Source organism: Hemiscyllium ocellatum, chromosome 23 (assembly GCF_020745735.1).
Source record: "Hemiscyllium ocellatum isolate sHemOce1 chromosome 23, sHemOce1.pat.X.cur, whole genome shotgun sequence".
NCBI lineage: Eukaryota > Metazoa > Chordata > Chondrichthyes > Orectolobiformes > Hemiscylliidae > Hemiscyllium > Hemiscyllium ocellatum.
Genome location: NC_083423.1, coordinates 6,962,288 through 6,983,633, shown reverse-complemented (window position 1 = coordinate 6,983,633; position 21,346 = coordinate 6,962,288). Strand labels below are relative to the sequence as shown.

Below are 21,346 nucleotides of genomic sequence, written 5' to 3'. Positions count from 1 at the left end.
TAAACTGAAACACAGGGTTGAAATCTATTGTCTTTAAGATTTCCCACTTGCCGACCACTGATTAATTCTCAGAATCATTCATCCAAACTTTGTGAATATCAACACATGATTATTGTTTTCTTCATTCTGGGCTAGTTTTTATTGCTTGTCCCTTGTTGCCCTGGAGACAGTGGGGGTGAGCTACTTTCTTGAACCATTGTGCTCCATGTGCTGTGGTTAGACCCACAATGCCTTTGGAGAAGGAATTTCAGGATTTTGACCCAATAATGATGATGGAGTGGCGATATATTTCCAAGTCAAGATGGTCAGTGGCTTGGAGGGGAACTTGCACTTGTAGCTGACATTAACTCAGACAGCACAAAAACGACACAAAAAAAGAAAAATTGCTAAAATTTTGAAATAATTCTCTTGGAGAAGTAAGTGATCTTTGAGTTTGAATGGTAGCCATACCCTGTGTAGTATGGGGATAGAAGATCACTCTGGTACCTTGAGAAATTAGCTGTCTCTGCCCATTCCTGTAAGGTTCACTGTCACCAAACCTCCTTTGTTTGTACTTTGTTTTGAGTATCTCCTGATTAGTAGTAAACGATCCATCTTTATATCTGTAGAACAGACACTGTTCTGAGATAACAGGAAGGGTTATTACACTGGAAGGAAGTGGTGGTGTTGCGCTAGTGTCAATAGACTAGTAATTGAGAACAACATGCTATTAGAATCATTGAATCCCAATAGTTTGAGAGCAGATCACTCAGCCCATCAGGTCCATACAAACCCTCCAAAAAGTATCTCCACCCAGCCCCACCCCCATACCTTATCCCCATAACCCTGCATTTCCCACGGCTAATCCACCTTGATTATACACCTCTGGACACTATGGGCAATTTAGCATGGCCAATCCACCTAACTCATACATCTTTGTAGTGTGGGAGGAAACCAGTGCAGACACAAGGAGACCATGCAAACTCCACACAGACAGTTGCCCAAGGGTGGAATTGGCAGATGTCCAGATGACAAATAGTCAGGGTCCGAAGCAAGAAAGGGTGAACTAGCTCCCATTCTTTATTTCCCGCCCCCCCCCCCAATTGGTCATTCCAAAGTTAATGTACAAAGCAACCCTACACTGGTGGATACCCTTCTCCCAAGCAGTTGAAGGAACTACCCTGAGGAACTCCTGTATTTATGTTTTAAAAGGAGCCAATTTGACCAGACTTCTTGAATTAACAGAAGAATGAGTCTATTAGTTACTAAACGCAAAAAGAAGTAATAACTCCCAAAATAGGAATGACATGCATTTAAAAATATATGGGTCAGTCTCTAGGTGGTTTGTGAAGAGTTGACAGTGGAATGCTGATAGTGCTGTGGGGCTACAGAGCTAACCACTGAGCCACTGTTCCATCTCATGCATTGGTGATATGGGTTTGAGCCCCACCTTGGGAGAGAGTGAAATTTAGATTCAATAAATGTTTTTAATGAAAATTTCTCTAACATTGACCAATGTCAATGATCGTAAAAACCTATCTGGTTCACTAACTTCCCGTAAGTCAAAATCAGGCATTTGTAATCATACTCAGGGAATCATACCTTATCATGTCCCAGCTGGCACTGCCATCTTCACCATCCCTGCGTACGCCCTGTCCTATTGACAAGATAACCCAGCAGAAGTGGCAGCACAGTGGTGCACAGTAGTTGAGAGAAAGTCACCCTCGGGGTTCTCAATGTGGAATCTCGTGGCATCATGAGTAAGAAAGTCTCCTGCTGATTATGACCAACCGAGGGGCTGGGGAATAAAGGATGGGAGCTAGTTCACCTCTCCTTGCTTCGGAGCCTGACTATTTGTCATTTTGAATGATGAGACCTTCAAAAACATGGTCTGGGATCTGATCATTGATCCCCTGGCTTGATGGTAATGGTTGAGTGGAGGATATGCGGTTCATTAGGTGACAGACTGGGCTGGCATATAATTCTACTGCTGTACACTCCATACTGAGCACCACTTAGAGGGAACACTAAGGGTTAGCAAAGCCAGAGAATGTACCCTGTGTGTGGGATTTGAATGACCATTCCCAAGAATGGCTTATCAGTAGCACCACAGACTGAGCTGTCTGAGTCCTAAAGGACATAGCTGCCAGACTGGGTCTGTGGCAGGTGGTGAGGGAACCAACAAGAAGGAAAAACATACTTGACCTTGTCCTTAGCAATCTGCAGATGTATCTGTCTGTGACAGTATCAGTAAGAGTGACCACTGCACAGTCCTTGTGGAGACAATGTCACATCTTCATATTGAGAATGCCCTTCATCGAATTGTGTTACACTGTCACTGTGATAAATGGGACAGAATATAAAAGAGATCTATCAACTCAAGAGTGGGCATCCATGAGGCACTGTGGGCCATCAACATTGGTGTCTGACATTGTTGATGGGCAAGTTGTTGGAGGAAATCTCAAGGGAGAGGATTAACATGTATTTGGAAAGGCAAGGCTAGTCAACATGGCTTTATTGAGTTTTTTTGAAGAAGTGACAAAGTGGATTGATGAGGGCAGAGTGATGGACGTGATCTATATGGACTTCAGTAAGGCATTTGACAAGGTTCCTCATGTAGGCTGGTTAAGAAGATTAGATCACAAGGAATACAGGGATAACTAGCCATTTGGTTACACAACTGGCTCGAAGGTAGAAGACAGAGGGTGGTGGTAGAGGGTTGTTTCTCAGACGGAGGCCTGTGACCAGTGGAGTGCCACAAAGATTGGTGCTGGGTCCACTGCTTTTTGTCATTTATATAAATGATTTGGATATGAACATAAGAGACATAGTTCCTAAGTTTGCAGATGACACTAAAATTGGAGATGTAGTGGACAGCGAAAAAGGTTACCTCAGATTACAACAGGATCTTGATCAGATGGGCCAATGGGCCAAGGATTGGCAGATGGAGTTTAATTCAGGTAAAGGCGAGATGCTGCATTTTGGAAAGGCAAATCAGACCAGGAGTTATACACTTAATGGTAAGGTCCTAGGGAGTGTTGCTGAACAAAGAGACCTTGGAGTGCAGGTTCATAATTCTTTGAAAGTAGAATCACAGGTAGGTAGGATAGTGAAGAAGGCATTAGGTATGCTTTCCTTTACTGGTCAGAAAATTGAGTACAGGAGTTGGGAGGTCATGCTGTGGCTGTACAGGACATTGGTTAGGCCACTTTGGCATTTTGTGTGCAATTCTGATCTCCTTCTTATCGGAAGGATGCTGTGAAACTTGAAGGGTTCAGAAGAGATTTTCAAGGATGTTGCCAGGGTTGAAGAGTTTGAGCTACATGGAGAGACTGAATAGGCTGGGGCTGTTTTCCCTGGAGTGTCTGAGGCTGAGGGGTGACCTTATAGAGGTTTATAAAATCTTGAGGAGCTTGGATAGGGTAAATAGACAAGGTCTTTTCCCTGGTGTAGGGGAGTCCAGAACTAGAGGATATTGGTTAAGAGTGAGAGGGGAAAGATATAAATTGGATGTAAGGGGCAGCATTTTCACACAGGCTGGTATGTGTATGGAATGAGCTACCAGAGGAAGTGGTGGAGGCTGGTACAATTACAACATTTAAAAGGCATCCGGATGGGTATATGAATAGGAAGGATTTAGAGTGTTATGCACGCGTGCTGGCAAATGGTACTAGATTAGTTTAGGATATCTGGTCGGCATGGGCGAGTTGGACCAAAGGGTCTATTTCTGTGCTGTACATCTCTATGACTCTATAACAACAGCAGAATTATACTCCAGCCCAATCTACCACCTCATGGCCTGGCATATCCCCCACTCAACCATTACCATCAAACCAGGGGATTAATGATCAGATCCCAGACTGTGTTTTCTAAGGTCTCATCATTCCAGATGACAAATAGTCAGGGTCCGAAGCAAGAAGGGGTGAACTAGCTCCCATTCTTTATTTCCCGCCCCCTCCCAATTGGTCATACCAAAGTTAATGTACAAAGCAACCCTACACTGGTGGATACCCTTCTCCCAAGCAGTTGAAGGAACTACCCTGAGGAACTCCTGTATTTATGTTTTAAAAGGAGCCAATTTGACCAGACTTCTTGAATTAACAGAAGAATGAGTCTATTAGTTACTAAGCGCAAAAAGAAGTAATAACTCCCAAAATAGGAATGACATGCATTTAAAAATATATGGGTCAGTCTCTAGGTGGTTTGTGAAGAGTTGACAGTGGAATGCTGATAGTTGAACTGTTGATTTTGATATTATTGGCTTTGTCGATTGAGTGATATTATTTTGCATCGGTTTGTCTCAACAATATTTGGCTGGCAATGCTCAGAGCAAGAGAGTCCTTTCCTTTGTTCCAGTTCCTTGTGTCTGCACATGCTGGCTTCTCGCACTTAGACTGAGAGAATTATTTACTTGCAATGCAGGGGTGGACAGTGCGGAGTTCTTTGAATGTGACTTTCACAGTACTGTTGTGCTCAATCTCAGCATAGTACTCATGGTACCTCAGTGCAACATCTTCCACTCGCGTATGTGGACCTGAGTTGAACTGGTTTTTAAGTGTTGCTTTTGTGAATTCTTAAAAAGAGATGTCTCAAACCACGTCTCTCGCCCTGACTGCTTTTTCTATCCCCCACCAACATGTTCACAATCTAAGGTAACTCTCGGGACATTACAGTTCAGTTTGTATTGCTGTTCCCCCAGTGAGCCCATCTCTTTCAAACTTTCTTTAAACCTCATCAAGTGTAATGCTGCAGGGTGTGTCTGTCAAGAGACAGCTCCTGGATTTATTTCTCCAGTCACTTTGGCTCTTTTAAGGTTAAAAAGAAAACCATGTTTGAATCAAAGTTCACTCTGTCTGTAGGATTCTGATCCACTATATGGACCTGGTTCAAGGAAGACTGTAGGAAGGGATACCTGGAGCAGCAGGTACCTGAAATTGAGGTGTCAACCTGGTGAAGCCACAACACAGGGTTACTTACATCATATGCTACCACAATCAATCACTCAGATCTAAGCTCTACTGTGCTGCTATAGACAAATTTGAAATGTATTTTAGCATCATCGCGTCTACAGCACAGAACAAGGTCCATCACATTCACTCCAGTCAAAAATAACCACCTAACTATTCTAATCCTATTTTCCAGCACTTGATTCATAGCCTTGTATTCCTTGGCATCATAAGTGCCCATTCAAATGCTTCTTAAATGTGGTGGAGCAACTCACTGAAAGAATCTCCATAAATGTCCCCATCCTCAATGATGGAAGAGCTCAGCACATCAGTGCAAAAGATAAGGCTAAAGCTTTCACAGCAATCTTCAGCCAGAAGTGTCGAATGGAAGATTCATCCTGACCTTCTCCAGTGTTACCTGACATCACAGTTACCAGTCTTCAGCCAATTCATGTCAAATCAAGAAATGGTTAAAGGTATTGAATACTGCAAAAGCTACAGATCCTGACAATATTCCTGCAATACTACTAAAGACTACTATTCCAGAACCTGCCACTCCCCTACAGCTACACACTGGATTCTGTCCAACAATGTGAAGAACTGCCCAGGTATGTCCTGTACATTAAAAAAAAAGGAAAATCCAACCCTGCCAATTACCGTCTCATCAGTCTATTCATCAGTGAAGAGAAGGAAGATGTCATCAAGCATCTGCTCAGTGACGCCCAGTTTAAGTTCTGCCAGGACCACTCAGCTCCTGACCTCATTACAGCCTCGGATCAAATGGACTAAAGAGCTGAATTCCAGAGGGGAGGGGAGAGTGGCAGCCCTTGACATCAAGGCCGTATTTAACTGTGTGGCATTGAGAGCCCCTAGCAAGACTGGAATCATTGGGTATTAGTGGGCTCTTTGGCATTATACCTGACACATAGGAAGATGATTGTGGTTATTGGAGCTGACAGTCCTGTGATGTCACTGCAGGAGTTCCTCAAGGTAGTGCCCAAGTCCCAACCGTCTTCAGCTGTTTCATTGATGACCTTCCCTTCATCACTGGGTCAGAATGAAGGACTTTTTGTTGCACATTGTTCACAACTTCTCAGGTACTGAAACAGTCCATATGCAGCAGGTTTTGGATAACATCTGAGTTTGGGCTGACAAATGGCAAGTAATATTCATACCAGGCAAGGACCATCTCCAATAAGAGAGAATTTAACCATCAACCCTTGACATTCAATAGTGCTATCATCAATGAATCTCCCACTGTCAACATCATGGGGATTGCCATTGACCAGAACCTGAACTAGAACAGTTCTTGAACTGTGGCTACAAGAACAGGTTAGAGGCTATAAATTCTGCAATAAATAACTCCCCTACTGTCTACCCAATTGACCCCTGTCCACCATATGGACAGCACAAATCAGGAGTGTGATGGAATATTCCCCACCTGCCTGGATGGGTGCAGCTCCAATAACACACAAGGAGTTTGACACCATTCAGGACAAAGCAGCCACTTGATTGGCACCACATCCACAAATATCCACTCCCTCCACCACCGACATTCAGTCGCAGCAGTGTGTAATATCTATAAGATACATGGCAAAATTCATCAAAATTTCCAAACCTATGACCACTTCCAGCTGGAAGGACAAGGTCACCAAATCCATGGGGCCACCATCATCTGCAAGTTTCCCTTCAAGTCACACACTATCCTGACTTCAAAATGTATCACCGTTCCTTTACTTTCGTTGGGTCAAAATATTGGAACCCCCTCCCAAACTGAAGTATGGATGTTTCTAAACCCATGGACTGCAGCGGCTCAAGAAGACAGTTCATCATCATCTTCTCCAGGGCAATTAGGTAATAACTGCTGGCCCAGCCAGTGAATCCACATTCCCTTCAACAAATAAAAAAAAGATAGCAATAAGTACAACTACATCTGGTCAGGTATAATGTCTAGGACATTAGGGTGCTGTCTGCTCATTCCAAAACCTGGAGAAGAATTCTTCTCTCCACCCACACTGTGTGTGGCATCTGTAGGGTGGGTGGAGAGAATATAATATGAATATTGATTTTCTTGAGAATTATTACCATATGCAACACATTGAGCCCCCACCCTGATTGAGATAATTGGATGGTGCTGATGGATAGACCAATGTTTCTCTTGAGTGCAAATTGCTAGAGTACTTTAAAGGGAAGATAAGGTCACCATAGCTCGCATGGACCATAGGGTTCCTTTCTCATTCGACAGATAGAAATGACTGGTGGCATCTTTAACATGGTGATGCTGGAAACCAGATTCTGGATCAGTGGTGCTGGAAGAGCACAGCAGTTCAGGCAGCATCCAAAGTGCAGCAAAATCGACGTTTCGGGCAAAAGCTCTTCATCAGGAATAAAGGCAGTGAGCCTGAAGCATGGAGCTCCTCTAACTTATCTCTCCATGCTTCAGGCTCACTGCTTTTATTCCTGATGAAGGGCTTTTGCCTGAAACGTCAATTTCGCTGCACTTTGGATGCTGCCTGAACTGCTGTGCTCTTCCAGCACCACTGATCCGGCACCTTTAACACCTCAGGCAGGGGGAGATGTTGAGAAGGGAAGTTTTTTGTAGTAACCTCAGGAATTGTATTCACACTGTTGGCTGTTTTCTGATGTAGAATAATACCATGAGCTAAACCAAAGGCATTTTTTATTGATACTTTGAATGTTATTGATTGTAGTGTTAAAAATAATGTTGGGGATATCAGTAAGCGTTCACTTATCACGCTGTATTAGCTTCTCTTTTGTTTAGCAGAGAAGGTCATTGTTTACTCTGTCATATAAATGAAGATGTTCAGATGAATGGGTTAAGTATTCAACTGTTGTTATCTCACTTTAGAATACCTTCTGTTCTACATTCTTTATTATTTCTCTCGTGGGATTTGGGTGTCACTGGCCAGGTCAGCATTTGTTACCTATCCTTAGTTGTTCTGAAGGTGGTGAGTTAAACCACCTTGTTGGGTTGCAGGTAGACCCATAATCTGTTAGACGGGGAATTCCAGCATTTTGACCCCGTGATAATGAAAGGCCGTTAAAAATTTCCAACTCAGGATGGTGAGTGGCTAAAGGGGAACTTAGAGGGGAATGGTGTTCCCACGTATCAGCTGTCCCTTTCTTGTAGTTTTCCTAGATAGTGGTGTCATGGGTTTGGATAGGGCTTGGTAAGTTTCTGCAGTGCATCTTGTTGATGGTACACACCGCTGCTACCAAGCATCAGTGGTGGAGGGAGTGGCCAGTGTAGGTAAGATGCCAGGCAAGTGCACTGGATGCCATGGCTAGATTTTCTCTTGGTGAAGATAATAATTTCCTGGCATATGTGTATGCTGCGAAGGTTACTATTAACAGCAAGTATGTCGTTGGACTGGTCTGTCAGGTATTGAAAGATTAACATTCCCTGCTGCTTTAAGAAATTAGGGATGTTAATCTTCCACCAGTGTGCCGTTTTTCCAGAACTAAACCAGACTAATTTTGGGAGTTAGTGCTGGAAAAGCACAGCAGATCAGTCAGCATCCGAGGAGTAGGAGAATCAACTTTTTGGGCATAAGCCCTTCATCAGGAATTCTGGCCAAAATGTCGATTCTCCTGCTCCTCGGATGCTGCCTGACCTGCTGTGCTTTTCCAGCACTACAGTCCTGACTCTGAGCTCCAGTATCTGCAGTCCTCACTTTCTCCTAATTTTGGGAGGCTCCTGGCAACAGCATTTTATCACACAGTGGGGATGGTCTCACATGTCACTGGGCTGCCATCGTTTGACCCAACCAGTCAATTAAAGAATAGCATTGATTTGACTAGTGAATAATCCAGCTGAGGAAGGTGACTATCCCATAATTTGAATGAAAATAAAATGAGAAAGAGTTCATAGAATCCAGACAAAGTGTACTTACAAGACTAAGTTATCACAAGTTTCCAATTGTACTGTTATCTCATTGGGAGGGACTCATCAAGAGTGTTACACATCTTGCAATAAAAATCAAGAGAAAATGTTACAACTGATGCGATTCTTGGTTAACAGAAGGAGGACATAAAATAATAAAAAGGGAGGGGCGATACCAATAAAATTTATTCTTTGGCTACAGTCTCTTTATGGGATTCAGTATTATAATTGACAAAACTGCTATGAAGTGCTCAATGGCATTTTCTTACATTTAAAAGGCTCCAAACAAACATAAGTCGTTGTTATAGAATGGAAGTTGGTATAAATGAGCATCTATTCTTTAATGTGTAGTCTCTTGCTTGAGAATCACTTGCTGTTGCTGGCTGATTGTGTACTTGCTGCCTCGCTCTCTCTAATATATACGAATAACCTCAACAGAGAAAGGGCAGATCTTCATGCAGAAAAAGCCCACAATGTACCCTCCTTGGAACAGCACTTTTGACGCTCACATCAACAAAGGCCGTGTCATGCACATCCTCGTCAAGGGCAAAAGTGTTGAGCTGATCTCCGAAACTACAGTGGAGCTGAATTCCCTGGCAGAGAAATGTAAACGCAACCAAGGAAAAGCAGATATCTGGGTAAAACTTTCATACTTGATGTGTTAGTTGTTAATGAATATTCTAGTGGCAGTGGATCTGACATTCAGATGAGACATTCAATCAAACTCCAAGCTATCTGTGTAGATTGATGTTAAAATCTGGAAGGGGAAAACAATGGGGATATGTTGATCAAAAGCACGGATTAGTCAAATCGAACTGAGTCCTGTTTATTCATTCACAGAATGTGTATAACATTGGCAAGACCAGCGTTTATTGCCAATCCCTTATTGCCCTTCAGAAGGTGATTTGGCTTCTTGAACTGCTGCGGTCCTTGGGGTGTAGGGACACCACAATACATTTACAGAGGGAGTTCCAGAATTTTGACCCAGCAACACTGAAGGAACAGTGATACATTTCCAAGTCAGGGTGGTGAGTGTCTCAGATGGGAACATGTATCTGTTGAGATGGTAAAGATTGAGCATTGGTGGAGGAGGGGGTGAATGTTGAAGGTGGTAAAGGGATTTTATCCTGGATAGTGTCAAGCTTTTTGAGTGTTGCTGCAACTTCACCTATCCATGCAGGTTGAGAATATTGAAACCAATCTAATTGCTTCCATTTGAATTTAGAACATTAAAACAGTTGTTGGAATACAGTGGGTCCAGTAGTGATTGAAGTCCAGAAAGCCATTATGTTCAAGCTCACAAGCAGATAGGAAGTAAGGCTGTATAGAAATTCTAATCAACAAAGTTCTCATTGAATGCTTAACGCATTGGAGGAATGTTGATATATTGGAGGAGGTTGGGAATGGACAGGATTACAGACATTTAGAGGGAGCAAGGTGTTGAGAGACTTGAAAACAAGGATGAGAATTTTCAAATTGAGGCCTTGCCATAGTGGGAACTTATGTCAATTAGAGAGCGCATGGATAATGGAGGAATGAGAAAAAAAGAGGAAAGTGTGCATAAAGAAACTGAATTTGAATGGATTAAATTAGAATGCTTTTTTAAAAAGTGCATTTAAATTGGGAATATAGGCTTTTATTGCTGTAGCTTGATATAATATAACTGTGTGTGGAAATCTGGATAACTATCAAAAAGAAGCCTTATTATCGAAGAATCCTTGAAAATTTTCAGTGTCCATTTTCTTACAGTTTGTTGACTTGTGGTACAGAATGTAAATATATTTTTTATTTCATTCATTCACCAGCTATGACATTGGTAGCTCGCACGTTATTTGTTACATATCCCTCACTGTCTTTGAGAGGTTAGTGGTAAGCTACCTTCTTGAACTGTCACAGTCTCTCTGTTGAAGGGGGATGTGGGGAAGAATTTTTTTTCTGCAGCAAGTGGCAATGATCTAGAACTCAGGGCCCATGAAGGAGGTAAAATTAGGACAATGTTTGCAAAAGGAATTGATAGGCACTTGAGAGGTCTAGACCTGCAGGCGCTTGGGAATAGAATGGAGCAGTGTGAATGAATGGAGCAGTGTGAATGAATGGACGGGTAAACACAGAACTAGCATTGACTCAATGTGCTGAAGGCTGGGATATACGTCCATTTTCCCTCCCTGCGCACCCAGAACCCCTCACCCATTGATTAGCCAATCACTCATTCATTTCTCCCCTCAACTGTGAGGCCACAATGTGTACCTCCCTCCCTCCCTCTGTCTCACTGTGCCAGCCCTCCTACCGTACACTCCACGCCTGCCTTTCCACCTCTCAGTCTCACTAGCTGCACCCATTAGATACAGCAGGGCCTCTGAGCAATCCTGAGCAAACATCCAGTCCGGACATTTCATTGAGCAATCTGTTGCTTTCAGTCAGGCTCTTAAGACGAGTGAGCAGCCGGGTCCGCCAAGGCGGGAGGAGGAGGATGTGTAATTGTGGCAAAAATTATGGTTTTCAGACAGAAGTGGACCATGACTGGGACATACTGGTGTCACAGGTGCTTCCTGAGCAGCTTGATATAAATGTTCAATCCCGGATCTGGCACTGGTAGAAATGAGTCAGTTTGACTCTTGACAGTGAGAGCCGTGACACTCAAATAGAAAATCAGTCATGAGATAAAGAGTGTAATCTCAAAAAGCTGCATGCACCTTGATCACAGTGCACTGGCTAAAACTGTGGCAAAATCCATGCCTTAGATTGCATCCCTGCTAATGCAGTGTATGAGGAGGAACAGCTCGAGGATAGGTCGATAGGAAAAAGAAAACTGAAATACAAAATGCCTAAAGCTGCTATCACCAGTTAAGATTCAGGTAGCTTTAGGTAAACCCTGGAATTTTTAAGGATGTGTCCTGGATTCCTACCAGGTGTAGGTCGAGGCCATCCAGGCTATCATGACTGTTACAGGATTCATCATTATACCTAGAGTATATGAGTTATGGGAAACCTGGAGAAAAATATAAAGAGAAGCTAAAGCTAAAGATTTTATTATGGCTTTAAGAGGGAGTGTTCACTTTATCTGTCTATATATGTTTTTATGTCTGTGTTTTACCACTATGTATATATGTGTGCATGCATTTTGAGCTGTGTATGTTTTATGTGTCTGTATTTTGTCTGTGTGTGTGTTTTTTAACTGTATTTTTTTTGTGTGTGTGTCTATGTATGTATGCTTTTGTGTGTGTTTTTCTTGACAAGCGTGTGCTTTGGCATTTCCTCCTTGTTAAATTACTTATTCCTGAAATTAATACCTGGGAGTTTAAACTGGGGAAGAAAAAAACACAGAATGCTTTGTTTTAACACAACAGTCCATTTACTTACGTGTATCTCATTACCTACCCTGAAGCAGAACATATTCTAATGCAGCCTTTTTCAAACTTCGAGTTACCTTGGAGCTTTTAAATGGTTTGACGTCATTATTAAATTGTGTCTGTCTGTTTGTACATACAATGAGACTTGCTGCTTTAAATTGTTAAAAGAATAAATCCGTTTCCATCTAATCAGAATAATTGTTCTCAGAGAAGATTTAGGTTCTTTAAGAGCTGGGAATGAATCTTTGTTCCGTCTTTCCATCCTCCCACACATAAATCTCTGCCATTCCAAAATCTTGAATAATATGTGAAAATCTCCTCATGGTTTGGTCCTTTTAATCATCTTTTCTTTCTTTCTCTCTGTTCTTTATTCTGTTTCTTTTCTGAAAACAGCTAGATTTAAAGCCCCAGGGCCGAATGCTAATGAATGTGAAGTACTTTCTTGAACAAAATGGTAAGTGATTTGGTTATATAATTTGTGATAATTATTTGAGGGCAGCTGTGACATTTTAAGATCATGGCCTGAGGCGATGGGAGATTTCACCGTTTGTTAACTTCAATCTAAATGTTATAGCTGCAGCTTTTATTGTCATCTCAAATTTATGAAAACTCATGTTGGCTTTCAGGTGCGGTTTAACCTACCCCCGCTGGCCTTACAATTTCATTTTGATTCATAGGGCGGCACGGTGGCTCAGTGCTTAGCACATCAGGGACCCAGGTTCAATTCCAACCTTGGGCGACTGTCTGTGTGGAGTTTGCACATTCTCCCTGTGTCTGTATGGGTTTCCTCTGATTGCTCCGGTTTCGTCCCACAGTCCAAAGATGTGCAGGTTAGGTGGATTGGCCATGCTAAATTGCTCGTAGTGTTCAGGGACATGTAGGTTAGGTGTGTTAGTCAGGGGAAATGTAGGGTAATGGGTCTGGGTGGGATACTCTTCGGAGGGTCGGTGTGGACTTGTTGGGCCGAAGGGCCTGTTCCCACACTGTAGGGATTCTAATTCTAATTCACTGAAGGTGTATTGACTGCCTTGCCCCTTTTTGAGTATTTATGATGGTTTTCCATCCCCTTGCCATATCAATCCTCTTGTTAATAAACTGGCAGTTGCTGCAGGTATGTCAGGATCAGTCTGTGGGCAGCAGGTTGATATAAAGTGTAAATTTGATGGGGGTTGTTTGCAGCACCTTCAGGTTGTCATGGAGCCTTCACTTATCCTGTTGGATGGCAAATGTAAAAATCACAGACAGTGAGATATATTCAAATACGTCGCAAAAGAGGAGACAGTGCTTCCTTCAGCTGAAATCGATTTCCAAACAGCTTTGTACAAGCCAAGAACTGTGTGGAAAACTGTGCCATGAGACAGCGAAACTAGTGGATGGATCTCCCTATGAGGAGGCACACTGTCTTTCTTTGGCACCACTGGTTATTGGCTCAGGTCCTGAATTATGTACGTGAGACATCGAAAGCAAATTCACTTCCTACACTCTGGCATATGGTGCTTTGGGAAATATCAGCGACATGAGTCACGTTCCCCTTTCTGTATCAGAAAACTCCCCCAGAGGAATTTCACAGCCAGTGAACCATCACGGTTAAATCCGACTGAAGTATTTTTCGACAGAGCACAAGATTTTGCCAGGGTGCCCAATGGAGAAAGGTCATAATCAACTCGAAGAAGGTGAGGACGCAGCTGCTAGAGATCAGTCAAAAAGTGTGGTGCTGGAAAAGCACAACGGTCAGGCAGTAAGTCTCCTGCTGTTTGGATGCTGCCTGACTGGCTGTGCTTTTCCAGCATCACAATTTGATGCCAAATGAAGAAAGCTGTGCAGGACAAACTTGTCCATTCCTAGTTTCTTAGCCTCTTTCTCTTTTGAAGCATTCGCTTCTGCTAGTGCGTACAGTCAACTCACGTCTCCAGCTCCCCACAAGGTGGATTGCTGCCTCCTAAGGGCAAGGATCTACCTGATGGTCAGGTGTAGTAAAGGCAAAGCACTGACTGGTCTGACTGCCACAGGCTCTCACGTTGAACAAGAGCTTACTGCATTCCCGAAACTAGTTACAGGTTACATCAGGGCATTACAGAGACTCTGAGGAGGTTGTTCTGGAGAATGTTCTGTTGCAAAGTCCAAATGATCTCTTAAAGCACTCCTCAGTATCATCCTTTCAGAGACTTGCACAATAGCATTCAGAGAGAAACTTCACACAGTCGAAAGGCAGGAGCCAATTGCCCTCCAAGCTTGGGCGACTGTCCGTGTGGAGTTTGCACATTCTCCCCGTGTCTGTGTGGGTTTCCTCCGGGTGCTCCTGTTTCCTCCCACAGTCCAAAAATGTGCAGGTTAGGTGAATTGGCCATATTACATTGCCCATGGTGTTCAGGGATGTGTAAGTTAGGTGCATTAGAGGTAAATGTAAAATAATAGGGTAGGGTTACTCTTTAGAGGGTTGGTGTGGACTTGTTGGGCTGAAGGGCCTGTTTGCATATTGTAAGGATTCCATGATTCTATAATTCTAATTGACTGTATACCACTGTGCCACCACCTCTTGTGAGACAGGATATACCCTGCCATGGTGATAGTGGTGTCTACGAGGAATGATTCCATCAATATGCCTATCTCAGTCTAGTCCTTCACCCGTCTGTGGAACAACTCAATTTCAGTTTTGGCAATAGCCCCCAGGAACTTAGACAGGGCTGGGCTGCTGTTGATGTTGGAGATGCCTTGGTGGATATCTGGTAGTCTGTCCAGTTTCAATTCTTTTTTAAGCTCTGTAGCAGGTTGATAGAGTCAGTAGCTTACTAGATCATTTCAAAATCCACCACTCTGCTGTGCAAACCAGTTGTGTGAACTAGATGGGCTTTTATGATAATTGACAATGGTTGGATGAGCTCTTAATTTCAGATCTTACTGAACTGAGTTGTCACCATCTGCCATAGTGGGATTCATTCCCATGTCCCCAGATCATTAGCCTGGGTCTCTGCATGGAGAGAGGCCACCACACTGTCGCCACCCAATATTGGCATTCCTGAGGCAGTGGGTCTGTCTGTAGCTGGCTCCATGCAGATCCTACAAAGCAGGAGGTAAAAGGATGACCTTTCAGATACCAGCTGACCTGCAGTGCTTTCTTTGACACTAAGGCCACATGCGGACAAGGGGCCTGGTCCATTGCCAGCTGCCTTCTAGGCAATCCTGCCTCAGGAAAGGGGCCTTAAACCAGGGTTTTAGCCTCTTGAATACACACACACACACACACACACACATACACACACACACACACACACACACACACACACACACACACACACACACACACACACACACCTGTTTGAGGCCTGGACCTCTCTATTGGAACATCTTCTAATATGGAAAATGACGCATTTCCAGCACAGATTAGGTACAAAAGTGTGCCTGATATATTAGATATCTAGGAGTAGATTTTATTTCTGTAAAAACTGAAACAACTGCGGATGCTGTGAATCAGAAATGAAAACAGAGGTTTCTGGAAAAGCTTAGCAAGTCTGGCAGCATCTGTGAAGAGAAATCAGAGTTAAGGTTTCAGGTCCAGTGACTCTTCCTCTATGTCTGTAAGATTGGTGCAGCGGCAACAAATTTGTTTCTTAAACGACCCAATCATTTAGGCCTCTAATGTCAAAACCAGTGACCTCTCACATCCGTTAAGTCCAAGGGCCCCATCACCCTCGTGATGGCAATTAGGAAATGGGCAATAAAAAGGTGGTCCCGCCAACAACACAGACATCCCATAAACTAATAATTGAAAAGAACTCCTGTAGCAGTGTCACATTCCACATTCACTCAAGCCCTTGCATCAAACGCTGCATTCAATTCTTGCCAGTTCAGTTCCGACTGTAAGATACCACCCTATTGTCCAGAATCCCCCAACAAGAGGAGTGAATGTCTACCTGAATAAAATGGAATCGTACAGCCAGGAAGGTCGCAGGTTCAATTGCTAATTCCCAAACTACAAGGAACAGAACTGAAATCCTAAAGGGAATCAGATAGGCTGTGTAACCATTTTTCTTTTGTATTTGCTTTTGGGTTTCTTTGCAAAGTGACACTTGAAGTGACATTGACCTGGTATTGCTGTTCCCCTAAACGAGGATATGCGACAAGAGTAGGAAATTGGGATCAGCGCAATTTTGGATGTAGATATGTCAGTGCTGACTTGATGGGCCAAAGGGCCTTTTCTGTGCCTTATCATTCTATAATGTGTTAATGTCCTCACACCCAGTCCTGAAGAAAGAGTCATGAACTGAATGTAATGGTGACAGTGATCAGTTCGCACTTCTGTGAGGTTGGAGTCAGTCAGAGAGGCCCACACTGTCCATTGGAGTGGGTCAAAACCAAAGAACAAAGAACAAAGAAAGTTTACAGCCCAGGAACAGGCCCTTCGGCCCTCCAAGCCTGAGCAGATCCAAATCCACTGTCTAAATCTGTTGCCCAATTCCTAAGTATTTGTATCCCTCTGCTCCCCACCTACTCATTCATCTGACCAGATGCATCTTAAATGAATCTACTGTGCCTGCTTCTATCACCTCTGCTAGCAACGCGTTCCAGACACCCACCACCCTCTGTGTGAAGTACTTGCCGTGTGTATCCCCCTTAAACTTTTCACCTCTCACCTTGAAAGCGTGACCTCTCGTTATTGAATCCTTCACCCTGGAAAAAAGCTTATCTCTATCTACCCTGTCTATACCCTTCATGATTTTGTAAACTTCTGTCAGGTCCCCTCTCCATCTCCTTTTTTCTAAAGAAAACAATCCTAACCTACTCAACCTCTCTTCATAGCTAGCACCTTCCATACCAGGCAACATTCTCGTAAACCTTCTCTGCACCATCTCCAAAGCACCCAGATCTTTTTGGTAATGTGGCGCCCAGAACTGTACACAATAGTCTAAATGCAGCCGAACCAATGTCTTGTACAATTTTAACATGAGCTGCCAGCTCTCACATTCAATATCCCGTCCGATGAAGGCAAGCATACTATATGTCTTCTTGACCACTCTATCCACGTGTGCAGCCACCTTCAGGGTACAATGGATCTGCATTCCCAGATCTCTCTGCTCATCAACTTGTCCCAAGACTCTTCCTTTCATTGTATAATTCACTCTACAATTAGGACTTCCCAAAATGCATCACCTCACATTTGCCTAGATTGAACTCCATCTGCCATTTCTCTGCCCAACTCTTCAGTCTATCTAAATTCTCCTTTATTTTCTGACAGTCCCTTATGCTTTCTGCTACTCTACCAATCTTGGTGTCATCTGCAAACTTTCTGATCATACCACCATTGCCCTCTTCCAGATCATTTATGTATATCACAAACAACAGTGGCCCCAACACTGACCCCTGTGGAACACCACTGGTCACCTTTCTCCATTTCAAGAAACTCCCTCCAACTACTACTCTCTGTCTCCTGTTGCTCAACCAATTCTTTATCCACCTAGCTAGAACACACTGCACACCATGTGACTTCTCTTTCTCCAGTAGTTTATCATGGACAACCTTATCAAACACCTTACTAAAGTCCATGTAAATGACATCTACAGTCCTTCCTTCATCTATCAACTTGGTCACCTCCTCAAAGAACTCTATTGAATTGGTAAGGCACGATCTCCCACAAAAAACTATGTTGCCTATCACTGATAAGCCAATTCTTTTCCAAATATAAATAAATTTTATTTCTCCGTATCTTCTCCAGCAACTTTCCCGCCACCGACGTCAGGCTCACTGGTCTGTAGTTACCTGGAATATCCCTGTTACCCTTCTTGTACAGGGGGACAACATGAGCAACCCTCTAGTCCTCTGGAACCTCACCTGTATTTAAGGATGTTACAAAGATATCTGTCAGGGGCCCAGCTATTTCCTCTCTAGCCTCCCTCAGCAACCTGGGATAGATTCCATCCAGTCCTAGAGATTTGTCCACCTTAGTAACCTCTAACCCATCCAACACATCTTCCCTACTTATGTCAACGTGATCCAGACTAATCAAACTTCTATCTCTAATCTCAACATTCACCATGTCCCTCTCCTCAGTGAACACTGATGCAAAGAAACCCAAAAAGTTTTTGTGACTGGGCCTTGATTGTCTTTCTCTAGCAAGGTGCCCATGCTTTTGAATATGACTCGCTGATTGAAAAGAGTGGAAGATCCTGGGCTGCCTGTAAAAAGAATAATGATATCATCTCAGTACTTTAGAGAGAATGCTGCCACCCAATCCTCCATCGTCCTTTCAGGACTTTTTGTGGTTGATGCTGAAGGATCAGTCTCAGCAGAAGAGGTTCTTAGCTCAGGAAACAAAGTACATTTTATCACATCTTGGGAACTATCTACAGATTAGATTACACAGATGGTAACATGAGGAATAGACAACATGACTGTTTCCACCTAAAACTGCTCTGAACTCCTTAAGACAGCCCAAGCACTCCCCATAGTACGTGTTGTATTTTAGAGTAGGCAAAGTTTCAGCTTGGCTCTGAGCTGAGCCCTTTCATATCCATAGCCTTTTACACTATGTAGTTACGTTTGTCCATGTGCCCTGCATAAAGTCAATTTCAAGCCATTTTGGCAACTTTTAAGTAGAATTACATTGAATACAGAGCATGGAAACAGATCACTTGCCCTAACCAGTCCATATCAGCATTTAGATTTGTAGAATAAAATCATAAAATCCCTACAGTGCGGAAGTAGGCCATACAGCTCTTTGAATCCACAGCGACCCTGTGAAGAGCATCCCAACAAGACCAACATTCTGACCGTAACACCACATTTCCCATGGCTAACTCACCCAGCCTGGACACTATGGGTAATTTAGCATGGCCAATCCACCCTAACCTGCACATCTTTGGACTGTGGGAGGAAACCAGAGCACCCAGAGGAAACCCATGCTGACACTGGGACAACGTATACACACAGACAGTCACCTAGGGGTGGAATCGAACCAGAGTCCCAGGTGCTGTAAGGCAGCAGTGCTAATCACTGAGCCACCGCCCTGACCACTCAAACCTCCTCAAACCCCAATCATTCTGACACTGTCTCGCTTTCTCCCTCTGTCCCTCTCTCTTGCTCTTTCTCCATGGATTCTGCCTGACCTGCTGCCTATTTCCAGTCTTTTCCATTTTTATTCCTTACAATCACCTTCTCCTATGTCTGGCAAAGTACCTCTCTATTCCCTTCTCTCTCATGTGCTTATCCACCTTGAAGTCACCAATGCTTTTACCTTCTGCATCACGCACTGGCTCCTTCAGATTGAATAGTGATGGAAGAAGCATTACATACGTCCCATCCAAGGGTCAAGGGTCATTATTCACATCCCTGTGATGCACGATCAAATAAGAGACATTTTGTTTGCTGGCAGATGTGTGGGTCACCTATTAGAAGGTCTTCACCTAAAATGGCAACATCTGGGCAATGGTTGACACATAAAACATGGGAAATAGGAGCATGTGTAATAACTCCAGGGAGGCCTGTATCCTGTCACCAAGTCAGCCCTTAATTACACACAGAGTCCTTGACACTGATCCAGCTCCCTCAGAGCCAGCCCTCAGAGTGAGCAGAACATCTGACACTCCTGTTTTTTTTAAATTTTATTAAACAGTACAAAATACAGTTAACAATAAACAGAAAGCAGCAGTTCACAAAATCCCACGGTGTACAGGGGAAAGGGCAGCCAAGCCAAACCCCAAACCAGTTTTCAGGGAGTTGAGGACAAACCTCAAGTCCCACTTGCATTCATCACAAATATAACAGTGGACACTCCTGTTTCTATCTGTCAGCCTGGTTAACAACCCCAATCAAGAAACTCCTATTCTATGACTGATTTCGTTACAATCACAACATCAGGAGTTAGGCCATTCAGCCTGTGAAACATTCTCTGCCGTTCAGTGTGGCCATGGCTAATCATCCAACTCATTACCCTGTCCCTACTTTCTCCCCATAACCTTTGCTTCCTTTAGCCCTAAAAACCATATCTAATTCCTTCTTTAAAACATTCAATGCTTTAGCCTCAATGGCTTTCTGTGGCAGAGAATTCCACATGCTTCCCCCTCTCGGAGTGAGGAATGAAACATGGCAGTACAGTCACTACTTTAACTGCCCTATAACTCTGTTCCCATCCTGGGAAAACCTATTGAAAAACACAGTGATGTTTGGTTGTGAATGTGCCTTCTGACTGCAGGAGTTCCATTTGAAGTGCACAAAGTGATTCAGACCAGAATCTGTCATTCACAAGTTCATTGGATTTTCTTTTCCACTTCTGGCCACCAGGTGAAAGGACCTGAAAATTAGCCAAAGGTAACAAAGAGAATTTTAATCCCTCTCACAATGTGTGTTTTACGTGACCTGGGAATATATGGGCCCCATTGTTAGTGTCTGACTGGTGACTGATTGTGTTCCATTCCCATTCTTTACCCAGGTGATCTATCATAGAGTCACACAGCAGGGAAACAGACCCTTCGGTCCAACCAGTCCGTGCTGACCAGACATCCCAAACTAAACTTGCCTGTGCTTGCCCCATGTCCCTCCAAACATTTCTTATTCATGTACTTATTTAAATGTCTTAAACATTGTAACTGTACCTGCATCCACTACTTTCTCTGGCAATTCGTTCCATACATGAACCACACTCTGGGGGGGCCAAATCCTGCTGCTCATGTCTTTATTTTTAATCTTTCTTCTCTTGCCTTAAAAATACGTCCCTGGTCTTGAAATCCCCTACCCTAGAGGTCTACAGCAGTGCAAGGAAATCGTCATCCAATGTCAGAGTCACGGAGCCACTTTCCAATGGTCCACCAGCAGATTGGGAGAACTGTAGCCAATGTTGGCTGTAACCAAGGGAGCTAATATCTTGGCATCATTTACCCAAAATTGGAATGTATAGAATTGCCAAAGATCAAAATGTCTTAATAATGAAAAACAAAAGCAGAGAATGTCTCCCAGCTCTATGTGAGCAATGTTCTGCATTACAGAACATTCAACTTAACAGACTGACAAATCACAGCTTACAAGCAAGCAGAGATTTAGGTCAAGCGCGATGAATAACTCATTATAACTTGTTTATCTTAAGTCACAAGGCTCTTTATAATGCTGATAAGGAGTTTAATGCTGGAGATTCAGGAATTTAGCTGACTGGCGAGACGCGATGGCAAACATTCTGCCAA

The 21,346-nt window shown here is 43.3% G+C and overlaps 1 protein-coding gene across 1 annotated transcript in view; it reads left to right on the top strand.

The window, feature by feature from the left end:
* The window catches only part of prkcq (protein kinase C, theta), a 172,152-nt gene that overhangs the window by 75,827 nt on the left and 74,979 nt on the right, over window positions 1-21,346 (top strand). The window contains exons 3-4 of the mRNA XM_060843096.1: window positions 9,268-9,467; window positions 12,573-12,633. Of these exons, the coding sequence (XP_060699079.1) occupies window positions 9,268-9,467; window positions 12,573-12,633 (261 nt within the window). The remainder of the gene's footprint in view (window positions 1-9,267; window positions 9,468-12,572; window positions 12,634-21,346) is intronic.